Source organism: Gobio gobio (genome assembly GCF_949357685.1).
Source record: "Gobio gobio genome assembly, chromosome: 11".
Classification (NCBI taxonomy): domain Eukaryota; kingdom Metazoa; phylum Chordata; class Actinopteri; order Cypriniformes; family Gobionidae; genus Gobio; species Gobio gobio.
Window position 1 is genome coordinate 7,234,388 of NC_137104.1, and position 21,668 is coordinate 7,256,055.

Genomic DNA, 21,668 nt, shown 5'->3' on the forward strand with positions numbered 1-21,668 from the left:
ACCGCTGGGATCGAACCAGCAACCTTCTGCATATCAGTTCCATGGTTTAACCCACTGGACCACCATCTAACAAGTGCTTATCTGTATTTTTCACCATTGCCCATGGAAAAATACCAGTGTTTTCATATTACTCTGCTGTCTTTTTATATCAAGCCATCTCAAAAGTGTTATTTTAGTATAATTTATATACTATTATAATATATTAATTTGAGCATTTGATTAGAATTAGCCATTATTTTCATATATTCAAGTGTCATTTTAATTTTAGTTTATGTAATTTTGTTGTGCTTTTGTCATTTTAAAAAATCTATATAGGTTGATTTTGTTTAGATAACTATAGATTTTAGTTAGTACCTTTGGCAACTAACTGAAATAAATCCATCTAATATTTGTAATTTATTTTATTTCATCTTAATTTCAATTCATGAAAACTATTCTAATATCTAATAGTTTTTTTAGTTAACAATACCAATACTGCAAAATGGTAATACTGCAACTGACAGGGTATTATGTATTAAAGCCTATTATGCCTTTTTACAATGTCTTGATTTTGTTTTTGGGCTCTACAAGAATAGGTTTTCATGCTTGAATGTTAAAAAAAACTTGATCACCACTGGCTGACAATATCTCCTACTTAACTTGCCTTACTTACCTCTTCTCCACCATCTCCATCTCTTTTCCGCGCTGGCTCTGTCATGTCCTCTTGGCTGCGGACGCTCAAGTTCTGGATGGCCTGACTGACTCCTCTTAGGGAGCTGTAGATCTCCTCAGAGTTCATGTTCTCGGTATCGTAATCAAATGCACTGTGAAATTACATTGAATTTTTAGTTACGTATAAATGCTGAGCAAACAACAACAAAACCCAATTTACAGCATTTATTAAGTGACTCTATAGCCCTATTCGGACGGTAATAGTTTCTCACGTGGACGTCCGTAAAAATACATTTACACTTGGGGAGTAAACAGCGCACCTGGGAACGCGCTGCTCACGTGGTCAATAACATGATTGTATGCTGTAAATAAAATGTCATATGCTTGGTATAATAAGAATACATGCAAATTTAATTTAATAATAGGAAAATAATATCCAAATTATTATTTAAATCCACTTAAAAATAGGAAGATGTATAGACGCACATTATAGTTCAAATTGTTTTGTCTTGTATTTTATCTCAAAATAAAGGATGTAATTTTATTCCACATGGAAATGAGAGGAAATAAGTTAATAAAGCCTCTTATTTACATGAGTTAACTATAATGCTGCGGTTATTTCAACATTTTTAATTGTTGCCGTAATAACGGCCCATTTTAAATGTTTATGTGCTTTTCTTTTTTCTTTTTTGAGCGGTGACGAAATGTATTGCTCTTGTAAATACTTGCCAGCATTTCAGTAATAAAAGGCTAGATCTTTAAAACGAATCCAAATTACAGCGAAGCGCAACAGTACGGTGCTCTGCAGTGGTCAAAAAGGATATAAACAGTGAATTTTGAAGTGATATATTCTTGAAAACTCAGAGGTGGATTCGGACGACAATTAAATTACCACACAACCTTGGTGTAGGAATGCACGATATTGGATTTTTGCCGATATGCCAATATTTTTCAACTTAAACTTCAATATCTTTTAAATCTTTCAAATGTTGGCCGATGCCGATGTCGATACCGATATATGTTTATTTTTTCCCTTTGTATGGAAACCACCATTTTGAGCAAAAAATTTTTTTTCCATTCTGGTTTCAGATTTCTGAGGTCTCCTTACTAAAAGGATACTTGTTAAAGACAAATAAATGTTAAAAAGTTCTTTGTAATAAGAGTATATTAAAAGCGCTGAAAATGACTAATGAAGTCAGTGATTTTTCATCTCAGACAGATGATTTTATTTTTGGATTTAATGTTTGTGCACATGAAGTGGGGGTGGCATGGCATCAGTTGATGCTGTATTTAGCTTCAAATAAAAAAAATATACAATTATTTTAGTGCTCTTTGGATTATTTTTCATCATCCATTTCATAAAATGTTATTACAGATTAATAAACGGATGTATATAAAAGTATTTAATATACAAGTGTCATGCTTGTGCTTTGACATCATTACTGCTTTATTTATTCAGCAAAAGAAGCAACTTCTATTTATTTGTGTATTGTGTACATAACAACAGCGCCCCCACTAAATAGGCTATATATAATATTCTGCTGCGGAGGCTGCGCGCTAGAGAGTGGGGAGATGCGATTGTGCTTGTTTTGGGCTAGTTTTGTTGTGAAAACCTGGCAATCCTGCGTTGATTCACAAATTCAAGGCAGCATTTAAAAACTGTCAATATAAATCACCATACATGCAATGTATTTTCTTGTTTTCACAAGATTGATCACACGGCTGACATGATCTTACCGCTATAGCACTCCTTGCACACATGAGTTATTGCAGGCTCATTTCAACACGTTATATATCGGCAAAATTTTTCATACCGAATCCGATGTCGTGCCGATAATATTGTGCATCCCTACCTTGGTGTTTGTCTAAAAACAGTAGGTAATTCGGCCGGGGATTTTTACGCAGGTGGTGGGAGAAAAACACGGATATTCTGGATTCGGACGGCAATAAAATCACTAGCCCCTGTAAATGTTGAAAATACCTTACGACCCCACACGAAACAATTACCATCCGAAAAGGGCTATAGTCAATGTTTGTAGTTTGTGACCCAGTGGCGTGCCTTGGTGAAGGTGTGTTGTGTTGTGATGTATTGGTAGGGGATGTTAAAGGGCTCGACCAACTAGCTGGTGATCTTGGGGTGTGTCGGGTGAGTGGGCTTCCCATTGTAGCCTGCAAGAAGAAAAAAATCATGTCTTAGTGCTGACAGAAAAGTGGTTCAGAAGCAGTTCTTAAAGGCCCTGTTTACTCCTGGTATTAAGATGTGTTTTGGCTGATCAGATCACAAGTGGACGACGCTAAATAAAGGTGTAAACAGATCCAAAACGACCACTTTCAGAGGTAGTGTAAAATGCATTAGACCGGATTGTTTTCGTAGTGTAAACACTCATGTGGTCTAATGTGTTCAAACAGCGACAAAAGACCGTCTGCTGACCTAATGCGTAAACATTATGGGAAGCGCGCTAGCCAGACAAGATTTAAACGTTGGCTGGACACACAAGTCTGGTTTAAAGATGAAGAACGTACCAAGCACAATGTTCTCTCACCATTCCTGATTTCTAACACACACTCACACAGGGTTCGGTGTGATCTTGTGGCTGTCAGAGCAGAAATGAAAGCTGATGCTCTGTCTCCGGGCACATTCATATGTAAACTGCGCAAGCTAATTTTGTCCATTAGACTGAAAGATCTAACAAAATCCATAAATTTGCCCACCCATAGACCCTGCCCTCGAAGAAATCAGGACAGAAGTGGTTGAAAGCGGATATAAGTGACAGATTTAAACACCAGGTGTGAATGAGAAAGTGTCTCACTTGTGATCCGATCGACCAAAACACATCTTAAAGGAACACTCCACTTTTTTTGAAAATAGGCTCATTTTACAAGTCCCCTAGAGTTAAATAGCTGAGTTTTACCGTTTTTGAATCCATTCAGCCGATCTTTGTATCTGGCGGTAGCACTTTTAGCATAGCTTAGCATACATCATTGATTCTGATCAGTCCATTAGCATCTCATTCAAAAAATGACCAAAGACACTTTCAATATTTTTCCTATTTAAAACTTGACTCTTCTACAGTTAATTTGTGTGCTAAGACCAACTGAAAATGAAAAGTTGAGATTTTCTACACCTATATGGCTAGGAACTACTTTCTCATTCCTGCGTAATAGTCGCGGATCTTCGCGGCCGTACCATGGCTGCAGCAGCGCAATGATTCGTTGGTATTCTGTGAAACATGGTGGTAGTTTACACCTTCGACTTACTATCACAGCCCTTTACAACACACAGAACCATGGCTAATCACACAGCTAAATCCACAACACAATTTGTCGGCTGCAAGCCTGAAACTCTCTCTGCAACTACACGAACTTAGTGCCGGTCACATTGAAAGTTACCTAGCTGGGCTACTTTCAGGCGCTGCGTAATATCATTGCGCTGCTGCAGCCATGGTACGGCCGCGGAGATCCACGACTATTACGCAGGAATGAGAAAGTAGTTCCTAGCCATATAGGTGTAGAAAATCGCAACTTTTCATTTTCAGTTGGTCGTAGGACACAATGTAACTGTAGAAGAGTCAAGTTTTAAATAGGAAAAATATTGAAAGTGTCTTTGGTCGTTTTTTTAATGAGATGCTAATGGACTGATCAGAATCAATGATGTATGCTTAGCTATGCTAAAAGTGCTACCGCCAGATACAAAGATCGGCTGAATGAATTCAAAAACGGTAAAACTCAACTATTTAACTCTAGGGGACTTGTAAAATGAGCCTTTTTTCAAAAAAAGTGGAGTGTTCCTTTAATACCAGGTGTAAACGGGGCCAAACATGTAATGTTAATCACCTGGGCTGCATTGCCTGTGTTCCGTAGGTGGTTCTGCAACAATTTGGTGGCTCCATCCTGAAAGGTTTTCGGTAGCGCAGCAAGAAGCATTGTGAACTCTGGTGTGTTCAGCTGGAACAGCGAGATCAACACCGACTGCGCTGCCTGTAATCAAAGCACATTATTAGACCTTAAAACAAATCAACACCGAAACTATAAATAAACTGAGAGCTCATGATGTAAAGCTGAAAATGTAGAAACATTTGAAATATCCTTTATGTAATAAGCAAATGTCTTGTACCTTTCTGACATCCGAGCTCTTGGGTTCGGTGGTCCATGTAATGATACGTGACACTGCCAGTCTGGTTTCGCTTGAGTTGACAAAATCCTGTGGCTCCATTTGTAGTGTCAGCGTTTCTATGTACTTCAATATGGCCACCTTCACCTGAAACATCATTCTTATGTTACATCTCTGTAACCAAATCATCTAAGGCATTTTATGTCAGTAACATTCACTCCAAAAGCATTTTACCTCAATCACAAACCCTCTTCCATTAAATCTTCTCCACATAAAGACCAAGCAAACACATTAACGCTGCAGTCCATCCGTTACAGACAAGCACACAAATTCACAGCTATTCTTAAATCCATCAAATGAAGCAAGACAGCAGGGGGAAGTTGGGGCGAGCATGACGGGTGTGATTGGGCACAGCACAGCGTTTCAAAGGCAAAAGGCTTGTGTATTTGTGATGCCCCTACTCTCGTTCACCTGACGTCCCCCTCTCCCAAACAAAGCCCTTTCTACACTACCTTTCAAACGTTTGGGGTCAGTAAGACTTTTTTAATGTTTTTGAAAGAAGTCTTTAGAGCTCATAATCATACACTGTTTGTTCGTTGGCCAGAGGAGAACTGGCACCCCGACTGAGCCTGGTTTCTCCCAAGGTTTATTTTTCTCCATTATGTCACCTGATGGGGTTTTGGTTCCTTGCCACCGTCGACTCTGTCACCTTTGCCTTTTGGCTTGCTCAGTTGGGGACACTAAATATTCAACTATAGTACTCATCAGCTCATTTCAATTATCATAAAGTCATAATTAAGAGATAAAATGTTGAAAATATGATTTTAAATATCCTCATTATTAGATAAAAAGTCAAAAACATGATTTTAAAAGTCATAATAGTGAGATAAAAAGTTGAAAATACGACATACTAAGTCATAATTATAAGATAAAATGTTGAAAATATGATTTTAAAAGTCCTCGTTATTAGATAAAAAGTTAAAAATATGACATGCTAATTAATTGTGAGATGAACAGTTGAAATTCGGACTTTAAAAATTCTATATTTTGGATTTAAATAAAAAATTATGACTTAAAACTCTAATTATGAGATAAAAAGCTGAAATTAGATTTTTAAATAAGTCTAAATTATAACCAAAACACAAAGTAAGACATTTAAGAGATGAAATTATGCTTTTAATTATTTTTTAAAAATGCGCTTTTAATTTTTTGATTCACACTTATAATAATAATAATAATACTATTTACATTATTGTTTTCATTTTGTGCAATATATATTTTTTTGCATGCATTTTTACATTTCGAAATCAGTTTTTACAACAGAAATTAATCAATCAAAAACTTACTTTTGCTTCTAAAACAAAATTAATTTCCTATCACCGTAAAGCTGCTTTGAAGCATCTGTGTTGTGAGAAGCGCTATAGAAATAAAGGTGACTTGACTGACTCAGCAAGGCCGCATTTATTTGATTTAAATAAAAAAAATACAGTAATATTGTGAAATATTATTAACATTTAAAATAGCTGTTTTTCATTTGAATATATTTTGAAACGTAATATATTCTTCAGTGTCATTAGAAATAATTCTAATATGATGATTTGCTGCTCAAGAAACATTTTTTTTTATTATTATCAGTGTTGAAAACAGATGTGCTGCTTCATATTTTGTGGAAACCGTGATGCAACATTATACATTTCTATACTGTCAATTTGATCAATTTATCTCATCCTTGCTGAATTAAAAGTATTAATCTCTTTCGAAAGTTTTTATTTTTATTTTTTTATCACAACCGTAGAAGTTGTAAATTATGGAATTTTGCGAGTCGGTTATTTCTGAAACTGGTTTCGGCGGGATAAAAGTCGAGCTAGCTCAGCTGAGGGGTTTTAGCGGTTACAGAATTGCTTCCCCTGTGTCTCACTGACCTGGACTGCTTGGTTCCACAATTGGATATTTTCCTGCAGTGTGCAAGCATGCCGTCGCTTTCTGAGGGGAAGCAATTCTATAGCCCCGCCCCCGTACCAGCAACAGCGCCTTCTCCCCGGCTTCAGAGAGAGAGAGGGAGAGCACATCAATGAAAGGGAGCCCAGATAAGGGGGAGAAAACTGGACAGGGTGCGGTAATACTGCTGAAAAACGATGCCGAATGTGAGGTAAATGAAAGGGAGATGGTTTGGTTAGAGGGGAGTTGGGCAGATGTGGTTATGGGATTGGTGTAGGGCAGTGTTTCCTACAGGATTTTATTGTTGCAGCTGGAGATGTAGCTAAATAGTAACATTTTTGGTAACACGCTATTTTACAGTGTAGTTACAGTAGTAATAATTATAAATGATGCAACTAACTAGGGGTGTCGAAATTAATCGTTGCATCGCAATGCGGACATGGACGAGTCTGCATCGATGCAGTAATAGACTATAATCGATTATAGCCTATTGACGTTTCCCTCACATTATTCTGTAATATATTTTTATTATATAAAATGCCAGAGGGTGGCGAGAACCAAAAGTGAGTAATAAAAAAAAGCACCCACTATTCTAACATTTACAGCATGCGTGTGAGTGTGTGAGCATTATTGTAACTTAAAGGGATAGTTCACCCAAAAATTGAAATTATCCTAGGTGTGTATGACGTTCTTCTTTCAGATGAATACAATCATATTTATATTAAAAAAGTCCTGGCTAATCCAAGCTTTATAATGGCAGTGAATTGTTGCTTCGTTTATGAAGTCCATAAAAGTGCATCCATCCATCATATAACTGCTCCACACGGCTCCGGGGGGTTAATAAAGGCCTTCTGAAGCGAAGCCATGCATTTGTGTAAGAAAACTATCCATATTTGAAACGTTATAACGTAGATTATCTAGCTTCCACCAGATTGCCTTCTGTATTCAACTTAAGGAAAAAGTGAAGTGCCTCTCGCAGTTCAAATTGCTTACACTACGTCTGACGACATTGCACACCAGTTAGGTTTTATGTGATCTGGCGGAAGCTAGATATTTTACTTTATAAAGTTTTAAATATGGATATTATATATGATTCGCTTCAGAAGGTCTTTATTAACATCCCGGAGCCGCGTGGAGCAGTTATATGATGGATAGATGCACTTTTATGGACTTCAAAAACGAAGCAACAATTCACTGCCATTATAAAGCTTGGATTAGCCAGGACATTTTTAATATAACTCTGATTATGTTCGTCTGAAAGAAGAATGTCATACACACCTAGGATGACTTGAGGGTGAGTAAATCATGGGATTTTTGGGGTGAACTGTCCCTTTAAGTTCACTACTTGACATTTTCATGCGCTTTTAGTATTTATTTATTTAGTGTTTGTTAGTTCTAAATGCGCCTGTCATCGGCTAGGTTCAGACTTAAGCTGTGTTTGATGTTTGCTACATTCAGTAAGTGTATTTTCTTGGAGCAGATAAAATAAAAAAAATCATATATCTGATTGCTTATATTCAAAATGTAGCCATGTGCAGTAATATTGAAAATTGAGGATGCAACTCATAATTGATTATCATGATACATGATAATCGTAATTGAATGAAATCGTGAGACCAGTGACGATTCACAACACTACAACTAACCCTAAACCAAACCCTAATCCTAACCCTATTAATTAATCTTACTCATTAATTAAATGTATAATTATACTGTTACATGGACACCTTAACCACATATAATTGTTTTTATTCAAGAGTTAAACTCTGAAACTTTCTGATTTTTTTTCCCCCACATTTATCAATAGATTGTCATGTAATGCTCTCTGTTATTATTGTGAATTAAAACTATTAAAACTTTTGGCTTGGCAACAAACTGAAATAAATTAAGCTTAAGTTGAAGCACCAAAATTACTCAAATTAAAACCTTAAAATGAAAAAACCTACTAAAAATGATAAATGAAAATATTAAAATACAACCTAATACAAATGTTAATAAATACTATTAAAATAACTTTGGAACCCTACCAATACAACACAAAAATGTGCATTTTTAGTATTGTAAAAAGAAAAAAAACTGTCAAAACAAGTTCATTCATTAATAAGAACGGTACCAATTGAGCGACTGGTTCACAAATTCGCAATAGCAATGCAACAACTAAAACTCTTCATATTGAGCTGCGGTGCAGGAAACACTGAGGTAGAGGTTGGAGATTCTTATGCAAAACAATGTCCTTGTGGTTTGCATGAGCTTTTATATGGAGGGGTACATTAAGCCAGCACATGACATCCTGTAGAAACGCCAAAGCAAGCACATAAGCAAGACCTGACAGCCACGATCTGTGTTACACGAAACTGGCAGTCCGATTCACTCATCCACACAGTGAGAACATACAGTGTCAGTAAAAAAAAAAAAAAAAGCACTTACCTTTAAGTTTGGTGTCTGTGTTTGGTCAACTGTGAATCTCATCAGGATAGTGAACTGCAGATCATTCGGGAAAGATTCTCTGAAGACGGGCACAAGAGAAATAAAGTAGTTGCAAAGTTACTTATAGTTAGTAGAATGTCTAACGTGGACTAATGGAAATAAAGTGTAACAGCTTCCCATTTTTCAATGCAACACACCTTGTGACGTCTAGGGCTTTCTGTACTTTGGCTTGTACTGAGCCGAGCAGGTCTGCTCCCATTTTCTTCAGCAGTTGTGTGAGCAGCACAAAGAGCCAGTCCTGCAGATCCTCCTTATGAACCACGATGAAGTCCACAAGCGTCTCCAGAAACATGCTGAACACCTGTGCAAAATAAACAGCAGGAGTAGTACACATCAAAAGTTAAATCAATAAATGAACAAAAACGCATGAATATGTACAGAAGTAATCCGTTTTGATTCATGCATCCATCTTGTTCAGTCAATGTTCATTTGTTAGAGATAATTATGGAAAATATTAATGTTGCAATGAGTTTTTTTTCTCCAAGTAGGGAAAATGTTTAAGCAGTGCCGATGTCATCTTCATCTGAAACTGTGATAAGCAAGATATAAACACCCCCCCCCCCCCCCCCCTATTGGTGTAACAATTTAATTGACAATCTTTATATGAAGCGTCAAGTTATGGAGTGATTTACTCTATTTTGATTGAATGATCTCTTTCAGAGTTGAATGTAGCGTGATTGTAGTTATCAAAGGTTTACTTGACATAGCCAAATCGTTGTTATTTAGTAATAAGGTCACATGGGTGTTTGAATCGAGATTGTGATCTTTTAACGATTAATTGTGCAACTCTAATAGTCTCTCTCTATATATTATTAATAGTAATATGGGAAACTGAAAGTTAACAAAAATCCATTGATACCCATGGAATATTTAAAAATTCTTGTTTGTATGCAAGAGAATCAAGTGATTTTAAATGGCACACTATGATTCAACCATCAGTTTCCTTATATGATAAAGGCACTACTAAGTTAGTTACCTACTTGGGGGGAAAAAAAATGAAGATTTGTCTGTTTAAAATCATAAATGCAACATAAAAATAAAGAAACTGCATGCTAATTGTTACATTACATCCGATATTCTGAAACATTAAGCATTCAGATTACTGATGGGATATTGATGTTTACAATAGACACTTTTTAGATATACTTGATTAGTTAACAGCGAAGCCACAGATTAATAGCAGGATCAACAACATCTTTGTCATCTGTTAGACATCACATATTCATCATCCTATTTTGTTACTGATTAGTATATTAGTAAAGTGGATTGCCCTGTTAGTGCTCAGTCCCAAACACAGCCAAAAACTGAATAAATGCTTTCCATCTATTTACTAGAGCAGCATCTCACAGTTTCTGGATATAGACATGGCACAAAAAACAAGCAGACAAATAAAATGGGGGAAAAAATGTGCACAGAAGTTAACCAGACTTACTCTCTACAGTTCCACCACAGGGAAAGGCATGAAAAGAAACAAACACACTGGTGAATTTCCATAAAAACATATAAAAAGATAAAGATTTACCATCTGTGGGACCATTTTTGGAACAACATGAAATTGAAAAAATTAAAATGAAAAGGTACACTATGTAACTTTTTTTTTGTCAAAAATTCAATCCTTCATACACCGATTCGCTATGGTATGCTTATAATATAAGTGTTTATATTAAATACTTTAGAATTAGCAGAATGGTTGTGAGTTAATATTGTTGATTGTATAGTCACTGGAATAAGACAACAAATATGTGGCAACTGTCTTATTGATTATAATAAATGTCTCTACTGCTCAAATGTATAAAAGGGGGTAGGGCGTCAATAAGCTTAAGCTTATGCCTACTCCTTTTGAGCATCATATCCACATTCTTTTTTTTAATTTTATTTTACTTAATTATTTGTGCATGTATCATTCTTTGGTTTCGCCTATTGGGTTGAAACTTGTTACTATGTTGAACTTTGTGGAACTAAGATGCTCAAATAAATAAAGATGATGATGATGATGATGATGATTATAGACCTGACGAGATGGTCTTCACTGGAAATTGCATACTTCACTCGCCCGTGTGTCTCGTCAGATCCGTAAATAGCGAGAAGTTTCTCCGGCTGCTTTGACACGTGTCCGGTGTGGGAGTGGCAGAGATTAGTTGTCACAACAAGCAAGAAAGGTTGACATGGAGCAGCTAAATCTCAAACATCCGGGGAATTTAAACAAATGCCAAACAGAGGAGAGTCTGCTGGCAAAAAAGGGAATGCGACAACCCTCGTAATAAAACGAGAATCAACATCGGCTTGGGCTTTTCTGAGATGGTGAGAACTGAAGGATTTGAAGCGACGTGGAGATGATGACGTTTTAATTACTCAACAGGTGAGTGAGGTATTTACTGAACAGATAAACTGTCTTATGTAGCTCTCTAACAGAGTTCATGTAAAGCATCATCTATTGTGAAGGCTCATTTCATTACGGTTGTTGTAACAGTAACACTACAGTCACATCTTCAGATAGTCAGCTTGAGATCCTTTACATCTAAACTGGTTATATCTCTAGTACTGAATGTTTTTGGAGCAGTAGAAGAACCATATTCATCCGGACAGTTACGCAGAGCCGAAGCACAACCAAAACAATGTTCTGCCGCAAAATGCGTGCCGTTTTGTTTTTAACCGCTAGCGGGGCCAAAAGTTACATAGCGTACCTTTAAAATGAGAAAATCATTTCATTTTAAAATTTAAACATGTTTTTGTACCAAACTATGGAAATTATTTTGAAAATGTAAAAGAAAGATAAATAAAGATAAATAATGCTCCCCAATAAAACAAGACCATAAAAGACCAATATAATCTGGGGAAAAAGGTAAAATAAACAAACATATTTTGTCATTTATATATCCATAGTTTCACAATATCCACAAAAAAGGATCCAGGGTTTTCCAGACCATTGAGGAACAGATCTGGGGGCTGTAGAATATAATCATGTTGGACAGGATTGCGAGAATGACTTTTGTACCTTAAAAGAGGCAGAACTGATACCGGATTCTGCCGTGCCGAAGCCTCTGGAGTCACGCTGCAAATCGGAAAGAGTGGCGGGCCATGAGCCCTGCAATCAGATATATGGGGGGGAGCTACGGCCTACCCGACAAGATAGAGAATGCCAGAAGGAGGTTCCAGGGAAACGTTATAAGCCAGAGAAAGAGAGACACCTCAAACTCGGGTTAGTCTGTGTGCGTGTAGGACTGGGCTGTCAAAGTCGTAGGAATTCTGTACCTTTCCTGATGCGTTTGAAGGTGGTGTTCCGCAATTTAGATTATCCTATCTTTTTTTTTTTTAAGACGTAATTGTTTACATTTATATAAAAAAAGACACTAGATGCCAACTCAAACGTCAACTCTAATACTGAAATCTGTCTCTAGAACAAGCGTTCCGCACACGTCCTGAAAAGTGAAGCCAAAGCATCTCGATCGCCCCCATGTGGTTGGTCCCAGTATAGCTCATAACCCCCGCCCCTCCATGTATTCTAATGTGACGCAAGACAAACTAAACAATCAAATTACACTTAAAAAAATTTCCCCCAAAGATGGCTTCTGTAATTGTAGGTAGTTTTTATAATGCTGAGGTAAGTTCAAGCGTTCATTTTTTTTTTTAAATAAGTTTGGTTTTAGTTAGTTATTTGATGCTATAAAAACGGGGGTGAGACGTCATGATTGACAGCTGTGATTGACAGCTTCTCTGAGTGAAGTTGTCATTGAAGCGCCAACGGATTTTTCCGGGATTTTCGGGAGAAGATTGGAGCTTTAGCTTTAATTTCTACATTTCCACAGCTGTTGATTTCACACCAGCTAACAGATACTGTGGGATTGTGGGTGGGGTTTTGATATCTACTCTACTTCCTCTACTTGCTACTTCCTGCTCTCTACTGTGCAGACTTGGGTCCCGCGTTTTCTACAGCGCAGACTCGGGTCCCAAATCGGCACCATATTCGGACTTTGGCGGCTTCACTTTTCTCCAATAGAAGATAGTGAAGGGGCGTTGTCCATCTTTTTTACAGTCTATGGTCTATACTGAAACAATGCTATATTGAACTCTGATGTGTGAATCCTCATGTCTAACGATTTGAATGAAATTGATCATTTAAAGCGATAGTTCACCCAAAAATTTAAATTCTGTCATTAATTACTCACCCTCATGTTGTTCCAAACTCACAAGACCTTCGTTCATCTTCGGAATACAAAGTAAGATATTTTTGATGACATCCAAGAGCTCTCTGACCCCTCCGTAGACAGCTTTTAAATAAACCATTTCAATGCCCAAAAAGGTAGGAAAGACATCGTTAAAATAGTCCATGCGACTCCAGTGGTTCACCCTTAATTTTATGAAGCGACAAGAATATTTTTTGTGTGCAAAACCCCCCCAAAATAACAATTTTTAAAAATAAAAATACAATTTTATTCAACAATTTCTTCTTGTCTGTGCCAGTCTCCACACTATTGACATAGTAAATACAGCGCTTTCGAGATCTGCGACAGATCGGCGTCAGTATCACATGCATCCGCCGTGGTGCTCAAGTGAACAGCATCGACCAAGGGTAGGCCGGCGTAGAGACGTTATGACGAAGAACTAGGAAGTGCTGCACTGTATTTACTCACAAAAAATATTCTCGTTGCTTCATAAAATTAAGGTTAAACCACTGTAGTCACATGGACGATTTTAACGTCTTTACTACCTTTCTGGACCTTGAAAGTTGCAATGACGTGGCTGGTGGTTCAGAGAGCTCTCAGATTTCATCATTTGTGTTCCGAAGATGAACAAAGGTTTGAAGGTGATTAATTAATGACAGAATTAAATATGAACTATCCCTTTAAGGTGTATTTTTTGGGAATTGTGACAGTCCCAGTATGTGTATGCGTGAGTGCAAGCATGAAAGAGAGGAAAGCTCTGGAGGAAGTTTGGCCTGGCGTTGCAGTGGTTGTAAAAAGACAAGCTTTTAATTTTTCTGTAATCAGAAATCCATTCAAACCAAACCATGCGATTAGCCACGGTCTTCAACCCGAGAGTTAGTGTACACTGCACATGCCCGAGAGTGTGGATCTGTGAGTCTGTGGCGAGAATATGGGCTGTGGGTGAGGCAGAATCCGATACAGTCAAGCAGTTTTGTGTGATGCAAGAGTTCATGCTTGTTTATGTCCCAAGGAGTGTGTGAGTTCGTGTGTGTTTGAAAGCGGCATGCGAAGGTACCTTGCTGTGTGGGTCTGCAAACATCCTGGTGAAAATTTCACATAACCTCTTCAGCTCAACACGGCTGAAACCGATAGAAAGAACTTATTAAAAACAAACTTGTATTGAACATGGAGTTTATTTATATATAAAACAAAAATCAGCCAATATGAGAAAAATGAGAAAGTGTCACCTGAGAGTTCGCTGGTTTTTCAGCAACGCCTGTAATCCCATCAGCCCTTCTTTTCTCTCAGACCAGTTGGCAGAGGCACAGCGATTGAGCACTTCGGCCACGTCCTCAGTCTGCCGCATATACGTGGGAATACTGCCGTTCCGGGAGCTGTACGAACGCTCTGAACACGCGCTGGAGGCGTCGCTATTTGCATCATCGTCCGAGTACATCCCATAGGTGTCATACCGCCGCCGAGCTGGTTTCTTCTGCTTAGAAAAACAAAAAACGAAATCCAAATGATCATTTTAGGCATGAATTAAACAGACAAGACTGTGAAAATTTAAGTTTAACATCAGCTTTAATGCAGAGACAGACAGAAAGCCAGACAGACTAACCTTGCCCCGCATATCTCCTAATAGCTGGCAGCATTGATAAAGCCAAAGGTTGAAGTTAAAGCATGATAGACGAGTTAAAGACAGACATTTAGCACATGATACAATGGTTATGTGAATCTTATGAGTACAGTTCTTTCCATAGGTTTGCACAATGTGTTAGATATGTATAGTAAAAACAACTGTATGGATCAGTACTTTTGACAAGAGCATGAATATACAGTATATAAACTACCATTCAAAAGTTTGGGGTTGGTAAATTTCAGTTTTTTTGAAAGTAGTCTCTTAAGGCCTGTTCATGCTGGGACGATTTTTGCGCGTGTTTAACGCCTTATGACTTAACAAAGGGCGCCAATTTGAGTATGCACACCGACGTGCAAAACGCCAGGTGAAAAAGCGTCTTTTTTTTTTAGAAATGCTTTAAGTTTGTTTTTTGTTTTGATGCAGCACGTTAAAAACTGGCCGACCAATGAGATCAGCGCTTTAGTTCACGTGCCTGGAGCTGCTGAAGTAACAGTAAAACACCACTGGTGGCGCTCAAGCACAAAACGGGTTTGCCGAGCGAGCACACATTGATACAACGAAGAGGAAGTAGGTAGACAAAAAAGATGAGCGGCTAATGCTGCTCGCCAGTTAGAAAAAAGTGTGTTGCCGCGTCCCAATTCGCATACTATCCGTACTAAATAGTATTTGAAAAAATAATTAGTATGTCCCAAATCGTAGTATGCTGAAAAGAGGATTCCAAAGATTCCCGGATGGTCTACTATTTCCGGTCAGAATTCGAAGTGCAGATCGATGCGCACTCTAATGGCTGATATTGCCCACAACCCATTGCGAGAACTACAAACGCGGATAAAAAGTGTTAAAAAACTACAAACATGACGGTTACGCAAGTCTGACGGCTAAGTAGAGAGGATTAGATAAAGGGACTTGAGTGAAAAATTATCAGTATTTAACCTGACGAAAAGATATTTATTCAATGTAAGCCACATTATATTTCACCTGCAGCAGCATTGTGAACTTTTGTAATGATATGTTTGGCCATTAACTTTGCAAACACATGAGAGGAGTTTCTACATTAAAGACCCACGAATGGCAGATCAACGTGCGACTACATTTCTCTCCGATACGGATAATTAAATTGAATGTGGAGGATTTGAACTGTGACGATGATTGACAGGGCAGTTTAAACGGTGACGGGACGCACGTAACTAAGCAACAGAGTCCGTTAAAGATGACGAAGTAGTATGTCCCAAAGCTTGCATACTTTTCTGCTACACACTCAAAAGTATGTACTTTTTCTTCACAAAAAGTGTACATACTTTTAGGACGTAGTATAAGTAGGCGAATTGGGACGCAGCATGTGAATGATTTTGGCAAGCATGTAAATACTGTCTCTCTTCTTCTTCTGTGTGACAAGCGAGTGTCAGAAGTGTAAAGTGGAGCAGCACCACCTTGTGTACTGGGAGTGCCATCTACTAAATTTGCACGTTCACTCTGCAAATCACCAGTAAAAATCGATTGTGTGTGAACATAAAGACACGCCGAAAAACATCTTGAAAAACGCTGGCGATAATTGTCCCAGTGTGCACAGGCCTTTATGCTCACCATGGCTGCCTTTATTTGATTAAAATATAGTAAAAACAGCACTATTGTCAAATATTATTGTGAACAAAATTTAATTTACAGCAGCAATTACTTTATTTACATGTTCAGTCACATGATCCTTCAGAGATTATAATAACAATATGATTCTTATTATTATTATGATCAATGTTAAAACCTGTTGTGCTGCTTCATATTTTTGTGGAAACCTTGAAAATAAAAATTCAGGGTTCTTTGATTAACAAAAAGTTCAAAATATATAACATTAACCAATGTAATGCATCCTTGCTGAATAAAAGTAATAATTTGTTTAAAAAACTTGCTCGCCTCAAACTTTTGAATGCTATATATAAACAAAACAATGATTTATCTTTTTTAAATGGCTAAACATGAGATTCTGGGCATGTAAACTTATATGTGGGGTGTAAGCAGAGTTCCTGTGTGTGACTGTATATGTACCAGAGCATCGGCCAGGGCTTCCTCGACGTCTGATCCAGTGTTGAGCACTCTCATGGCACTGACTGAAGATGAGAGACGACTGGACTGAGACATACCCAACCCAGAACCTACAACACACATCACACGTTTTACACACACATCCACAAATACAAATAAAACACCTACAGGTCCAAACAAAAAAACGCATGCAGTGATTTTATCAATACTGAGCAGTCAATTAAAATAATACACCAATAAAACAAACACAGAGATTAGATGAAAAATCACAATATAAAACATTTATGAAAAATAACCACAAATGCCCAAACAACAACAACAAACAATTCCAAAAACAAAGACACATGGAAAAAAACTGGTTAAATTCAGGAAAAAAAATCATAAGTGACACTGTGAAAGGCGTTCCACATGGATCTACTTGAATACGGTTGTTATCGAGGTAATGGGAGGAACGGTTGTTATGACTAAAACTAAACTTAAAGCATGCAGCTCCGATGGAGGCTAAACTGAAAGAAGCAGAAGGATGAGATGGAAAAACTAAAATTCAAAAAGTGACAATGACTTTAAAAAAAAAAGTTTTTGAAAAGAGTCCTGAGCCGCTGGGGTGACAGTTCACCTGCTGCCCCGAAGGCATCTGGGGCATGAAGAGCACCAGTTGAGCGCGAATAATGGCGGGATGCTGCAACACACACACAAGAATGCAAACAAGCACACAGGCGTAAATAACCAGGCGAGTGTTAGAGCTCACCAGAGAAACTCCCAATTAGCAGTAATGTGAGAATGTGCCATCACCAAACACACGCATGCCCCGCTGTGACACACACATTTCGCACACTTCAAGTGTCAGTGCTGAAGGATATTAGTCCAGTTCTGCATAACAGCAGGAATATTTTCACACTTTCATCTGGGCAGTTTTAAATGCGTCATTCCTAACATCTTAAATGTTCTTATCTTTATTCAACTTTGTGCCACTCAAAATACATGTGAACTGAAAATGTTGATTCTTAAAAAAAGTATGCATAAAGTGGCATTATGCATTTGTGGTACATTGAGAGCTACAGCTATTTGTCAGAAAGCTTGCACATATTTATGTCTGTCAAACGTAGTGCTTTATACTTATGTAATGGTCAACAAGAAATGCATTCACAAACTATGTTTCTTCCTTATATGACATTTTTGTGCAAAACAGGATATTCAACAAGAGATAAAAACAAAGTATGGTAGGTATTGATGACGAATGTGCATTTAAAAAAAGCATTAAATTCATGTTGACTATTGGGGTTATTCCTAATAATTCATGTAGTGTTGTCAAAAGTACCGACCGCGATACCAAGTCGGTACTGAAATTTTAAAAATGTGACGCTTTGAGTGCTGTTGAGCTGTAATCGTAAACACCTCTAACTGGCCATTGTGTTCATGCGCTCATCGGATGTGCCTGTGATTGGCTACAATGATCAACGCACGGGAGCATTTGAAAGCACACGGAAGTGTTTGAAAGTGTTTTGAAAGCAGGAGCGGGAGCGTTTGAAAGTAGGGATGGGCGACACCCCCTTTTTTTGTTTTCGATACGATACGATACCGATACTTTCAAGGCCAGTACCACCGATATCGATACGATACTTCTAAATTTAACTTTTTAATTATTAAATTGAATAAATGATTAAAATTACTAAGAGTAAAATGGGTAAAGATACCCACTTAACATCATATTTGAAAGGTATTTTAACATTCAATATGCGTTAATTGCAACTTATTAGATCATATTTTTGTTTACACACGAAAATACGTTTACTTGTAGTGGTAACCATGGAAATGTACAAATACTAGTTGAACTATGGTCACTGTAGTAAAAAATAAATGTTCATTTTCATAAGGGACTGCCAGTGACAGGATGTTGCACCCCTAAAATGCAACCTTATTTATATTAACATTAGTTACAGAATAGAACATGATCAATATAGACTTTTAACATTAAATTTAAAGAGTGTAATTGCACTATGTAGGCTACAATTTCTATTTGTTTATTGTGAAATAACTCAAACACATTTTTTCTGTGTTCTGATGAGTATTGTTCTGGGCTGCGTTTTCAAAAGCATCAATGGTTTCTTATGATAGTTTTGGGAAACGCAGCCCAGTGTCTTCAGTGTGTGAACGCTCTCTTTGTGATTGACTGGTTCTGTCTTGCAGCATTTGCGTGGGTTCAGATCATGGTTCAGATGAGCATGAAAATGGTCCTATACTACACACAACTATTCAGTAATATAGGTTATTCATATTGCATGCATAAAATAATCTCTTTAAATAAACTAAATTACAGAAAAAAAAACACATTATCAATATTTTTATTTGAGTATCGATACTTTTTGATGCTCACATCCGTATCTATATATCGATACTTCATATCGATACGCCCATCCCTATTTGAAAGCACAAGCAGGCGTTGACCAGCGGACCGTTAGGCTGATGGGCGCCTGCATTCACACGCTCCTGTGTGTGTCTGTGCAAACACTCTGTGAAAAGCGGCATTGATGAATATTTACAACATGTTTTTGAAGCGCTGGTCATTGTAGCCAATCACAGACATATTTGATGAGCGCGTGAGCACGATGGGCAATCAGGGGTGTTTACGATTCCGCTCAACAGCGCTCAAAGAGTCACATTTTTAAAATTTCAGTACCGACTTGGTATCATGGTCGGTACTTCTGACAACACTAAATTCCTGTCTGAGGTTTTTCCTTTATGATAACTTTTCTCTGGTGTGCTGCATTTACAGACCATCTCAGACAAAGCTCGTCAGCATCCATCAGTAATGTTCACCATGTAAGATGAGGCGAAAAAAAACAAGGGCAGGAGAAAACTGCATCCTGGCCAAGCTGAACCATGTGAGGGATTTTAACCTCACATTTCTTAATACAATGTGTGCCAGCAGAGCAGTATAAACATTCGTGTTTGGCAGCTGCAAAAATTTTAAGCAACCCGAGTCCAGCAAAGAGCAAAATGTGCAAAAGCTTGGCTTCCAGTTTCAAATGAAGCAAAGGAGGATTCATTTTTCAACATGGCATGATCTTGTCTAAACGTTTAGGCCCCTGCTGTGTTGAAGCTGATTGGTCCTGGTAGATGAAATGGTTGCCGTGGTTACTCACCGAGCGGCGTGAAGGAGCGCACAGGGCTGGTGTCTCTGCTGCTCTCTCGACTGGCCTCACGACTGCAGCCCTGACTCACGCTAGGCCGTGGTATACGACTACCCCTCGCTGACCCACCCCCAAGAAAACACCAAGAAAAGAGCAGAGAGAAAAAAAAGATAAAGAAGAACAGAGACATTGGAGGGTATAACAGACAGACAAAGTAGGAGAAATACAGAAGGAATAGCTGTAGCTATTACATGGAGTATTGTTAAGCAGTGAAATGACAAGCAAGGGGTACTTTTTTGGGGGGAAAAAGAGGGCCCAATACAGAGCCCTGAGGAACCTCACATAAAATAAGCAGGAAGACAACATATAAAAAGTCAATATTTCTAGAGTCCATGCACGAATTCCACATTAAAGGAATTGATAAGTAGCAGACATTAACTGACAGGACGAACAATTAAAGTGTTAGTTGAAGGGTGAATGTTATTATATGGGAGGTGGCAGGTCTGGATATTTGCTTTTATATCCGGCCTCTTAACCAATGTTCAACGTTCATCTGCATTCATGAGATGGACTTCATTAAATTCATTCATTTATTTATTTTGCAAAGATCAGCACCAAGCTGTGGGGTTTAACATCACAGCAGGCAAGGTAAGACCCAGCAGGTTAATGAGACGGCATGTTCTGCTTTCCCAAAGCAGCGTATTACACGCAACACAGCACAACTTCCAGCATGAAACACCATTAGGATGACAGCCCCAGCTTAGACAGGCAGACGGATTATCATTATGGGATGGCTTGTGGAGACCAAGGCAAAAAAAAAAAAAAAAAAAAAAGAGTCATACCTCCTTTTGATCCATTGTAGATGTGGCTGATGTTTGAAGGCGCTTTGATTGAAAGAAAACATTTCAGTTTTGGTAAGAACACTGTCACCCATTTATGTTAAGACCTACTGAAGTCTTGGGGCCAATTGCAACACTTTATGATCTTATGTGCCAACAGATTCAATGGACACTCATTGATAAAGACGACTTTATTCATCAGAGAGAAAACATAACTGAGGAGATTCTCACGGTCACAGACAGAAACCAGAGCTTACCAACAGACAGGCGGGTGGGGCTGGAGTCTCGACTGCAGCCTTGACTGCGTGGGATCCTGCTGCGGCGGTGGGAGCCCGGAGCCGCACTCACACGCTGAGCTCCCGTACTGAGCGTGCTCAGAGCCGTACTGGTCAAAACCCCGGCCTGGGGAACCCGATCGAGAACCCGCTGTAAATATACAGAAAATGAAGAGACAAAAGAACTGAGAATGACAGACCACTAAAAATGTATCACATCCTACCAATAACTGTTTTTATATGCATACACAAACTGCTTTGTACATAATAAACAGCACAAATTACAGTACTGTCCACCAAAGCCAAACTCAAACATCACCAACAACTAATCCTAATAGCTATGCTGATATTTTCTTGTTTATCCAGACAGCAATAATTCACACTACAGTCACAATCACAGATACAGATGACA

General features: G+C 38.0%; 1 protein-coding gene across 1 annotated transcript in view; it reads right to left on the reverse strand.

Annotated features, from left to right (window-relative positions):
* The window catches only part of clasp2 (cytoplasmic linker associated protein 2), a 92,666-nt gene that overhangs the window by 14,508 nt on the left and 56,490 nt on the right, over nucleotides 1-21,668 (reverse strand). The window contains 16 exon segments of the mRNA XM_079829306.1: nucleotides 653-803; nucleotides 2,711-2,820; nucleotides 4,486-4,629; nucleotides 4,766-4,909; nucleotides 9,128-9,206; nucleotides 9,325-9,488; nucleotides 12,183-12,239; nucleotides 14,408-14,471; nucleotides 14,580-14,827; nucleotides 14,954-14,977; nucleotides 17,015-17,121; nucleotides 17,628-17,690; nucleotides 20,155-20,262; nucleotides 20,985-21,026; nucleotides 21,239-21,377; nucleotides 21,379-21,407. Coding sequence (XP_079685432.1) covers nucleotides 653-803; nucleotides 2,711-2,820; nucleotides 4,486-4,629; nucleotides 4,766-4,909; nucleotides 9,128-9,206; nucleotides 9,325-9,488; nucleotides 12,183-12,239; nucleotides 14,408-14,471; nucleotides 14,580-14,827; nucleotides 14,954-14,977; nucleotides 17,015-17,121; nucleotides 17,628-17,690; nucleotides 20,155-20,262; nucleotides 20,985-21,026; nucleotides 21,239-21,377; nucleotides 21,379-21,407 — 1,673 coding nt within the window.